The 10,239-nt window shown below is 56.5% G+C and overlaps 5 protein-coding genes across 5 annotated transcripts; 1 reads left to right on the forward strand and 4 right to left on the reverse strand.

Annotated features, from left to right (window-relative positions):
* Positions 1-666: 666 nt before the first annotated feature.
* On the reverse strand, positions 667-2,203 carry A1Q1_03789 (uncharacterized protein; the record flags this gene model as incomplete). Its single annotated transcript, XM_014328327.1, has 4 exons — positions 667-1,125; positions 1,180-1,494; positions 1,550-1,980; positions 2,101-2,203. 4 exons carry the CDS (start codon positions 2,201-2,203, stop codon positions 667-669), a joined length of 1,308 nt encoding a protein of 435 aa, XP_014183802.1.
* A 718-nt stretch (positions 2,204-2,921) lies between these two features.
* Positions 2,922-4,133, forward strand: A1Q1_03790 (uncharacterized protein; the record flags this gene model as incomplete). Its single annotated transcript, XM_014328328.1, has 1 exon — positions 2,922-4,133. One exon carries the CDS (start codon positions 2,922-2,924, stop codon positions 4,131-4,133), a length of 1,212 nt encoding a protein of 403 aa, XP_014183803.1.
* A 1,253-nt stretch (positions 4,134-5,386) lies between these two features.
* A1Q1_03791 (uncharacterized protein) lies at positions 5,387-6,407 on the reverse strand (the record flags this gene model as incomplete). The annotated part of the gene is made up of 2 exons (XM_014328329.1): positions 5,387-5,709; positions 5,765-6,407. 2 exons carry the CDS (start codon positions 6,405-6,407, stop codon positions 5,387-5,389), a joined length of 966 nt encoding a protein of 321 aa, XP_014183804.1.
* A 641-nt stretch (positions 6,408-7,048) lies between these two features.
* On the reverse strand, positions 7,049-7,816 carry A1Q1_03792 (uncharacterized protein; the record flags this gene model as incomplete). Its single annotated transcript, XM_014328330.1, has 1 exon — positions 7,049-7,816. The coding sequence occupies one exon, from the start codon at positions 7,814-7,816 to the stop codon at positions 7,049-7,051; it is 768 nt and encodes a 255-aa protein (XP_014183805.1).
* A 591-nt stretch (positions 7,817-8,407) lies between these two features.
* On the reverse strand, positions 8,408-9,334 carry A1Q1_03793 (uncharacterized protein; the record flags this gene model as incomplete). Its single annotated transcript, XM_014328331.1, has 1 exon — positions 8,408-9,334. One exon carries the CDS (start codon positions 9,332-9,334, stop codon positions 8,408-8,410), a length of 927 nt encoding a protein of 308 aa, XP_014183806.1.
* Positions 9,335-10,239: the final 905 nt, after the last annotated feature.

The following is a 10,239-nucleotide window of genomic DNA, read 5'->3' on the forward strand; positions in this document are numbered from 1 at the left end:
GACGGGTCGGTGCGTGCGGAAATGGACGACATCACTATCTTTGTGCACCCTTGGGCGCACCTCAAGGTCTCGTACGACAGCGTTGCCGAAGCAGTCCCGAACGTGCTCGGCACGTTGCTCGACATTGTGCAAGGGGTGCAGTCACATGTATCCTGCCCCCAATCCATCTTCGGATTAAGACAAACACCGCGCTCGCCAGGTAATCTCTTCTGAGTGTTGTTAGCGGTACTCTGAATCAGATACAACTCGTCCATGACCCGCCGACCCAATCTCTAATCGATCTCCCGTCGCTTTTGTACAGTAACAACATCACTCCAAGTCAACTCAACCGACCTGACGGCCAAATCTCCATGTTTTCTCTCTTCGTCCTCTATGCCGCACATTGCCGCGCAAGTCAAACGCTACGTTGACTCAATACGTGTGTAGAAGAAGAATATACCATGATGTGATCTGCTTACAGCTGTGTGGTGTCGAACGAGGAAGAACGAGGACGGCTCCCACATCGTTGGCAGCTGGAAAGCATTCGCTGACGAGGGAAAGTGGCTCGCGGGAGAGAGAACTGGGGCATCGAGCCTGCAGTCGCCGTATAAGAACATGCGCGGCACAGATCCGTCGTGCCAGACCAGCACTTGTGCATATCCATCAAAGCCCAAAAAATGAATCTACCTACTGGAGCCATCTCTCCTTCTGTCTCTGCACGTCGCGGAGCACATCCCGTCGAATGGGCCAGTGCATGAGCTCCTCGTCCCTCCACTCGGACCTTAACACGCGCCAGAAGCGCGCCTTGCCGCGAAGCACCCAGCGCCAAGTGGCCGGCGTATCGTACAGGTTCATCTCCCGCAGTGTAACGAGCACGCCGGCGACCTCGTTCCCGTAAGATGTGTATCCGGGCACGTCGTAGAAGCCGTTGTCCAGTTCCTTCACAGGCGAGCCGGAGCCAAGAGGGGAGACAGGCGACGCAGTGGACAGCGGCGGGGACGCCAGCGGTGTCACGGGAAGGAGGGGGGTGTAAAACCGAGTGATCTGCGCGAAGCGTTCCGGATCGCGCGCGAAGCTCTTTGCCCGCGCGAGGTCGACCGTGAATTGGCCCCGGGAGAGGGCCGAGGCAGTCGTGTACCCCAGCGCCTGGATGTCAGCTAGCACTTTACGGAGCACTTAGCAAGAGGACAAGATACCTACGAGGGTCATGAGGCCGAGGATCTGGCCGATGAAGATGAGTGCTGCGATCTCGACGCTGCTCTCCTCGCTCGGGTCCAGGATGTCCAGTTCCCGCCATCCGAGCGCAATGCCGCCGATCCAACGTCCAAGGGGTCCGCCAAAGATCCAGCTCCACCACGCGCCCCACCACCATTCCGGCGCGAGGGTCCAGGCCACTTTACCCCTGGCGTAGAGGGGTGCGTAGGTTGGCAAGCTCAGCAGCACGACGACGACGGGCGTGAGGAAGAGAAGCGCGAGGAAGCAGGGTAAATAGGGTGCCGTGAGACAGTTGCCAAACTGGGTCTTGTCAGCTCAGCTGCAACGAGATAAGCTGGAGTTACGTAGTACGTACGAAGGCGCAATGGTGGTCGAAACCCATACGGCACACGCCGCACTCTCTGCAATGCCGAGTGCGTGCTGGTCGGGTACGCGAGCAGCGGCCACACCACTCGGGGAGCACGAGGACGTCCTGGTTCACGCCGCCCAGGTCGCCCGAGTCTTCGTCCAGATATCGTCCTAATACTCGTGCTCGCCCGCCAGCTAGTCGTCGGAGTTGAGCAGCGTCCAGACCGAGAGAGGAGAGCGTCGAGACACGAACCGGACCATCGGGTTCCCGCGCCAGTTCTCCCAGGGCGTGCTCGACCGGCGTCTCTGGTGGCGGCACGCTCTGTTTCCGCGGCAGGAGGTACAGCCTTAGGAAGAGGACGGTGATGACGATGATGAGGCGTATGGCGATGGCGTACAGTGTGCCGAGGACGGGGGACTGGGCCCAGACAAGCGGAGCTGCGGTCAGCTATCTGAACTATCTGGAAGCTATTCCCTCTCTGCCTCTCTGTTTACTCTCCGCGATCCATCCAAACGGAAGAGGAGGGGGGACAGAGACGCAAGGCAGGAGGAACTCACATATCACACCCAAGAGACGCCGGTGCGCCCGTAGGAAATACGTGACGAGCGCGGGCGGGAGGAGCGCACCCGCGAGCGTCATTGGCGTGGGCGTCAGGCCCATGGCTCCTTGGCTCCTCGCTGCTGATGCTGATGGTGGTGGGTGATGGAAGTGTGGATGATGTGGATGGCTGCGTCACTGACGCTTGGACCTAGACTTTCAGGAGAGGTGGAGGCGTCGTTCTCCCACGGTGGGCGCTGGTGGAGGTGGCACGAGGAGCGATGCGTAGAAGGGAGGAAGCTATAGCACATGCATCCCGGAGAGCAGAGCTGCTTTCAGTTACTCCTGATAGCTCATATTCAAGTATCTCTGACTGTAAAGAGCTCTAAGTTTCCCCAGGAATGCTTTGCCAGGCCCCCAAGAATCCGATGGTCGCCGACGGCTATGAAGAGCACCTGCCTCCCGGTCATGCTTGCCCCCTCTGCATGCACCGCTCACTCGATAGCGCTTCCACGCTACGCCAATCCACGCAGCTTTCCTATCGTTCCCCTAAGGGCGGGTTGAAGGGTAGTGTTGCAGCGGCTCCTGTGTGACTTGGTGATGAGCCGATGGCTGGAGGCGCGATCGGCAAACTCGGCAACCAAACTGATTGATATCGAGGAAATTTCAGAAATTTAGGCTGCAGTAGCTTGTCAAGTCTCCGTGCGGCTGGACGCTAGGCACAAGCCGATATTGTGGCCAGCGGCTCTGCATCGCATACATAAGCAGCCCTCTGCATACTCGTCCCCATTGTTTGTTCTCCGACAACATCTACGCTATCCCTCACCGTCCGCCCGCAGGCATGCCTACCATCGACTTGTCCTTCTACCCTCACGACACCTCCGCATCCGCCATGTCCTCCATCGACCTCGACTACTACCCGCACATCACCGACGCCCTCTTCGCCTTTGCACCCTCCGCTTCCCTCAAAACCATGCGTGGCGTTTGCCGCTCGTGGCGATCCCGCGCCGACGCCGCTCTCTCGGGTCACATTAGCTTCCGCGCAACGTACACCTGCTACGACGAAAAGGGCGTGCGCGAACTGAGCCTGCGCCTCTCCTCAGTTCGTGACCCATCCGTGGGCACCATCTTCACCTTGGGTTTAAAAACCAAAGAGTTCTCCTCTCGCTCCACCGGGCTCCTGCCATCCGCCATCCGCGTCGTGGACATCGACGCGGCATCGCACAAGCATTTCGCGCTCACGCATAGCATGCTCCCTATCCCGTTCTTTGAGAGGAACTCAGAGACTACGTCCCTACGAGCAGCATATGAGGCGTTCAAGTACCACATTTTCAGGCATCTCTATGAAGCAGATCCCATTGCTGCCGAAACGGACGAAGCCGAAATGGGACAGCGCAACGATCGCACAGTTCGGTACGCTGTGCTGGATGCCGAGACGTTCTGCTACCCCCTTGATGTGGGGTGCATCGTGCTCTTTGCTCAGAACGCGACGCCAGAGACAAAGGCAACAGCGTATCTCGAGCAGATTGGTCGGTTGCGGCTCTGCGGCCCGGGAAAGGCGGTGCTGCACCTCCGCCATCCGGGATCGGTGGACGGGTCGGTGCGTGCGGAAATGGACGACATCACTATCTTTGTGCACCCTTGGGCGCACCTCAAGGTCTCGTACGACAGCGTTGCCGAAGCAGTCCCGAACGTGCTCGGCACGTTGCTCGACATTGTGCAAGGGGTGCAGTCCTACGCCAAGCGCATCAATGTGGTCGGTCTTGAACGGCTCTCACCCGCGTCCCTGGGTCTGGAAGAATTCGACGAAGACCTGGGGGATGCAGTAGTGGGAGCTTTGGAGCAGATGTCAAAACCTGTCGCTCCGGCATATCAGCACATCCCGCCGGGATTCTCGTCCCAGCCGTGCGCTGACCCGCTGGCCGCAATTTTGCCCGAGCTGTCTGGTTGCAAGCGTCGGTGTACCATCAACTTTTACTCCGTTCAGGCCTACCGTTGCATGGTGGGCAGGGAGCAGTTCGAGATCGATACCAACGAGGGGGCTCTGTGGTGAGAAGAAGTGTTAGTCAGGTGTGTCTTGTATCGGTTCTTGATCCCATGCACATCTTTTTTCATCACCACTCGTCAGACCACTCTTCGTAGAACGGCACGCGAACGCGATGCAGCTCGAAGGCCACCTGGGCCTCTCCAACGCCCAGAAGCTCAGCAAATGCGCTCGTTATTTTCTGAGCCCTCCTCGCCGGCGGACCTTCTCCACATTCGATGGCGATTGTAACTTTGAACGAATCGGAAAACTTGTGTCCAGCCGCTGGTTTGGGAAGCGGAAACGAGATAGGACTGCCCTGCAGGAGGCCGAAATAGCAGAACAGCCTCAATGAGTTGAGCCGGGGATGAAAGACCTGCTGAAGGAGATTGCAGTTTGACGTATCCGAACAGACCCTTGGAAGTCGACCTTCGCACATGTATTGGATAGTCACGTTCTTGGTCTTGATTCTGTAATCAACCGGCTGCTCGGGGCTGCAGCAGCAACCACGGGTATCGACTTCGATGATTGCGTTCCTGCAGTTGTCCAGCGGGTAATAAGCCACACCTTTTCTGTGACAAAGGATTGGCGTTACGCGGGGCGGCACCATGCCGTAGATGACTTCCGTGGGGACATGAGGGGCATTTATGGCGTGAATTGTCTGGGCGTTTTTGAGACTGGGTAACGAGACTGAGGCATCCTCCCAGTGATAGAAAGCCAACTGACTGTGTTCGCGAGAGGGATCTTCGTAGTCGTCGCAAACGAATATCGCAAGAGCATAACTGAAAGATGCCGCGAATTGCCACGAAAGCCCCTCAAGCTGTCGGCAGCTGAGTGCATCAACGTGCCGATGTAGGAGGTGACATGTGAGGCGTAGGGCACATTGAGTCTTCTTGTCGCTGAGGAGTATGATGGTGTCGAGAATGTGAGGAAAGGACACGCTGAGGACGCAAAGGTCGATTCCACCGTGTGTCACCATGTTTCTTAGAGAATCAGCCTTCACATGAACAGTAGCGGCACGGAGTTAGGGAAGAGGAGGCTCACTCGTTGTTGTTGCTCGTGTTATGTACGCCTTTCAAGGAGGGAAGTGCGAGAGTTGTTGGTGGGTAGGTGTCGGGGCGTTGTCAGTTGCTTCCGCACTGCACGAGTTGGATTGATCTCCGTCAGAAACGTGCCCCGTGATCCACAGACTGCACGCTGTTCACAATTTCATCTAGAGAGCACTACAAGGCTTGAAATATCACGCGCTGTGTCTTGGAGGAATCTGTTCCTTGGTGCATTCCCTAAGCATCAACCGGCGGCATTATGTTCATGTCGAAAACGACCTGAGCTCGCGTCCCTGGGTCTGGAGGAGTTCGACGAAGACCTCGAGGACACAGTGGTGGGAGCTTTGGAGCAGATGTTAAAGTCTGCCACCGCGCCATACCAGCATATCCCTCCGGGATCCTCGTCCCAGCCGTGTGAGGACCAGTTCGCCATTCATCGGTATATCGGCTACAAGCGTCATTGTCCTGTCGACTTTTGCTCCATTGAGGCGTACCGTTGTTCTGTTGGTCGGGAGCAGTTCGAGATTGAAACAAATGAGGAAGCTCTGTGGTGAGAAGTGCTGTTAGTTGTATCCCTGATGTAACGGTTCTCAATGACTTTCTACATTTCTGTACCATCTGATAACTCGCTAGACCACCAGGAAGGATTGTACAAGCGGAGGTGCTGCAACTCAATGGTGACCTGAGTTTCATTCACCCCAAAATGTTCAGCGAATTCCCTCCGGATCTCTCCCAACTTGGCGCCCGACGGCTCCTTTACACGGTGGATCTCTAATGTCATCCTAAAGCTCTGGGGCAGTATGAAGTCTTCCGGAAGCTTCGGCAAGATGAGGGCGGGAGCCTTGACTTGCAGCAGAGAGAACGGGAAGACCAGTCTCAATGTTTCGAGCTCGACATGAAGTACCTGCTTCAGAAGGTTGCAATCGGTAAGAGGCGTGTCGTAGTATGCCCTCCTTCGGTAGTGGTAGTCGTCATCATCACTGGCACTGGGCTCGTACAGCCAGGAGTTAGCTACAGGGTCGCCTCTCCACGCAATGTCGACGGTCACTTCACGTGTCCTCAGGCGGTAGTCAATTGGCTGGGCAGTATTGCAGCAGCACCCGATCATGTCGAACTCGAGGACCGCGCGCGGACACTTGTCCAATGGATAGTAGGCTGGACCACGACTGTGGTCCAGATGCGGAACGACGCCCGACCCCGCCATTGTATACGCGGCCTCCATAGCAACAGCCGGAGTGTTGGTCGCGTGGATGGACATTGCAGTCCGAAGACCAGGCAGTGGTATCGCCGGCCTTCGCCAGTGATATAAGGCAACTTGTGGAAGGGCGCTTGGGTAACAGCTGTCGTGGACCTCAACCGCCACCAAGGACTGGAATTTTGTGAAGTACCACACGTCCCCGCGGAGTTGCCGACAGCGAAAGGTGTCGAGGTGGAGGCGTAAGAGCTGACAAGTGAGGCGTAGGGCGGACTGGGTCTTCTTGTCGCTGAAGAGGATGATTGAGTCGAGGACGTGAGGGAAAGATTGGCCGAGGATGCAAAGATCGATTCCGCCGCGCGACCCCATGGTTTGGACGGAATCACTTCAGTCAACAGGGGTGGTGTGAGGTTGTGGACGGGAGACCCAATAGATGTGACCAGGGGGGGGGGGGTCTTTATACAGTCGTGGAAGGGAGAAGAGCAAGAGCTGTAGATGTAATGTTTAGAGAGATGCAGGGGCGTTGTCAGTTGCTTCCGCCACCACACGAGCCACAGTTGATCGATGTGCTGCAGAGGTGTGCCCCTAAGTTCACAGGCTGCGTGCTTCATCAGAGAATACAATAGAACCTATAGAGACCACAGGCAGCAACTTGACGGAGTCTGCGGGTCCTTACATTTGCGCTCTTGGAGCAGCCAGGGATACTAGTACTCGAAGACTACTTGAGTATCGTCCACACCGAGATGCTCAGCAAAGGCGTTCCTGAGCTCAACGGCCTTCTCTGACGACGTAACCATTCCGTAGTAGGGTTGGATCACCATTTTGAACGTGTCCGGAAGCTTAACTCCCGCTGCTGGTTTCGGGAAGAGAAGAGCGGGAGTTTCGCCGTCCAGGATCGGAAGAGCTTCTCTGAGTTCCAGAAATCTGAGACCGGGGTGAAGCACTTGATTGAGGAGACAGCAGGAGGTCGGAATGGTGAGGCGAGGCGTCTTGATGCGGCTAGGAAGTTCACTCGTCGAAACCTCTGTGTCTGGCGAAGGATTCTGCGCTCTTGTGTAGATGGGAATGATGGACTTAAACGGCGACAGATTGATGACGACTTCGGGGGCGCGGAGCCTGTAGTCAATCGGCTGAGCAGGATTGCATAAGCACTTGAATGGGTCAACTTCGATGAATACGAGCCGGCAGTTGTCGAGTGGACAGTAGGCTTGCGCAAAATTGTGGTAGAGATACACATACACTGTGGGCGAAGCGCGTTGGGACAGAACATCCATTGCAGTAGGCGGAGGATTGTGTATGAATATCATAGGTGCAGCCTCCAATCCGGGCAGGCACACAGAGGGGTCCTCCCAGTCGTAGAGAGCCCATGTGTACAGTTCGGATTGATAGGCGGGATTCTTGTGCGAGTTCTCGCTTGAGTCATCGCCCAATTCCTCGGTTGAGCCATCGTCCGCATCGACGTTCGAATCCATGGTCGAATTGTCGTCCGCATGGTCGTCCGAGTCATGGTCATAAGGGGCATCCACCTCTATTGCTATTGTCGTACCCACGGAGTCGAGGAACCAAGAGGTTCCATGCAATTGGCGGCATCTCAAGGCATCGACGTATTGACGCACGACTTGGCACGTGCGGCGGAGGGCGATATGAGTCTCTGTGCTGCTGAAGAAGATTATGTCGTCGACAATGTGGGGAAAATACTGGCAGAGAACAGGAAAGTCGATTCCGCCATGCGAGCTCATGTCTCAAGCCTGTCAGCTGGGCTTTGACCGTGGAGGGAGTGTTCTCGGCTGGGCTTACCGGACGATTAGAGGTTGAGCGTACAGAACGCTTTGAGGTTGGGCAATGAGAAAGATGCAAGTTCCAGATCGGTGACGCGCCTGGGATCGTTGGGCGTTCGGGGCGCAGCCCATTGCTTCCGCCAGCCGTCGATGACTAAACTGGCGCTACGTGCCAGTGCCGTTTGATGGGTTCAGTTGTCTCTGCGCGTTTCCCCATACTCATAGCTCCAGGCGGACGCTCAATGCATCCGGGCATACTGTAGGATACTGAAGCCCCATGCTCTGCTAAACGAAGACGGAGTACACAGGCGGCCACCAACTCGGACGAGTCTGCTTGCCCTCTCTTTCAATCTCCACCTGGGCCTCCGTCACACCCAAGTAAGTTGCAAATGCCTTCCGGGCCCCCCGTGCCTCCTCAGACTCGGTGTCTTCCAGCGAGTTGATCTCAATCGTCATCTTGAAGTCGTCCGGAAGCGTGAGGTCGGCTGAAAGCTTCGGAAAGATGAAGCTCGGTGTTTCAGGGCGCAGTAGAACCAACGGACAAAGGAGCCGGAGCGTCTTGAGGTTTGGGTGGAGCACTTGCTTCAGCAGGCGACAGGTCGTCGGGGAGGTAATGCGAGGCTCTTTCCCTGGAGGATAGAACACGCCCATTGGGAGCCCCGGTGTCGGAACCCCGGTGACTGGGTCATACCAGCCTGCACCCTGCCACCAGAGAGTGACGAGAACATCGGGGGTGTTCAAGCCGTAGTCGTATTCGGGTCGATCATCGTCACAGTGACAGTCCAGAAGGCTGACCTCCAGGACTGCACGCGAAGCGTTGGAGAGTGGATAGTGCGCCGGACTGCTGAAGTGGCATACGTAGGGAACCACATCCGGCGAAACCTGGCTAGCTACCTGTTCCGCGGTATCTGCAGGGGTGTCGCAAAAGAAGACTGCCTTGGCAGCTTTCAACCCCGGGAAGTGGGGATGCTCGTCCCAGCGGGAGACGACTCGGCGGATGCTATCGATATCGAGCCCTCGCACAAAAACCCCGCTGGCATTCTCGATGTACCAAACCGAACCTCGGAGGGCGCGGTGCAACGTCAAGTCGACATGCTGGCGGAGGAAACGGGAGGTCAGGCGAAGCGTCCGCTGCGTCTCGTCGTCACTGAACAGGATGATCGAGTCGACGATGTGGGGGAAGGAGCCACTGAGGGCCTGAAGGTCGAACATGGTCCTGTTATGTGAGTGCTAGGCTGGCAAGGAGTGTTGTGACACTTACCAGCAGGTGAGCAATGGAGACTATACACGAACATTCGGTAAACGGGGCGTTGTTGATAGCCCGTTGTCTCTTGCCAAGCGGAACGTGCACCGGGAAGCAGGGTTCCGGGCCGAACCGAACGCCTCCGTCACGCTGTCCTATCAGGCGGGCGCTCCTTGCTCTCAAAACCCGCAGCAACATCCGCGCACGGAGAAGCTGATATCTGACTAATGCTATGCTTACGGACCATCGCCGCAGTGTGTATGTAGGGGAGAAGGTGCCGACCTTATCGTTATCGCTTCCGAGCGACCCGGCCGAGCACACCAGTTAGTGATTATGGTAACGGGGTACGAGGCCGCCTCATGAATCATTGACAGTGTGGGGGTAGTATCTGAAGGATAATTAGCTTGTGGTATTTCACAGCTTTTTGTACAGTCGTGAGAGAACGGTGTTCGATGTTTGCATACACAACGCACCGCCCCGGTGCCCATGCGCCTAACAGACGGGCCGTCTTGCGGAGCGGTCTGCACCTCGAGTCCGGATTTCGATCGAAGTTCTCGCTCGCTTAGCCACATTCACAGTAGCATGCATAGGATAGAGCTCGTTACTCGCTTTAAGAGTGCTCTGACGATGCATTTGCATGCACACTGGTACTTTTGCAAGCGGCTGTATTTTGGTCAAAACGGAATAAAACGCCACACGCTTTGAAAAAGTCCGCCCAGACGAACCCTCCATTACTCCTCAGATTAGTGACTGTCGCCCGGCTTCGGCCGGGCAATATGAATGGTTTGGACGGAATCACTTCAGTCAACAGGGGTGGTGTGAGGTTGTGGACGGGAGACCCAATAGATGTGACCACCCCTGTTGAAGATCGGAA

The sequence above is a fragment of the Trichosporon asahii genome, assembly GCF_000293215.1.
Source record: "Trichosporon asahii var. asahii CBS 2479 unplaced genomic scaffold scaffold00004, whole genome shotgun sequence".
NCBI lineage: Eukaryota > Fungi > Basidiomycota > Tremellomycetes > Trichosporonales > Trichosporonaceae > Trichosporon > Trichosporon asahii.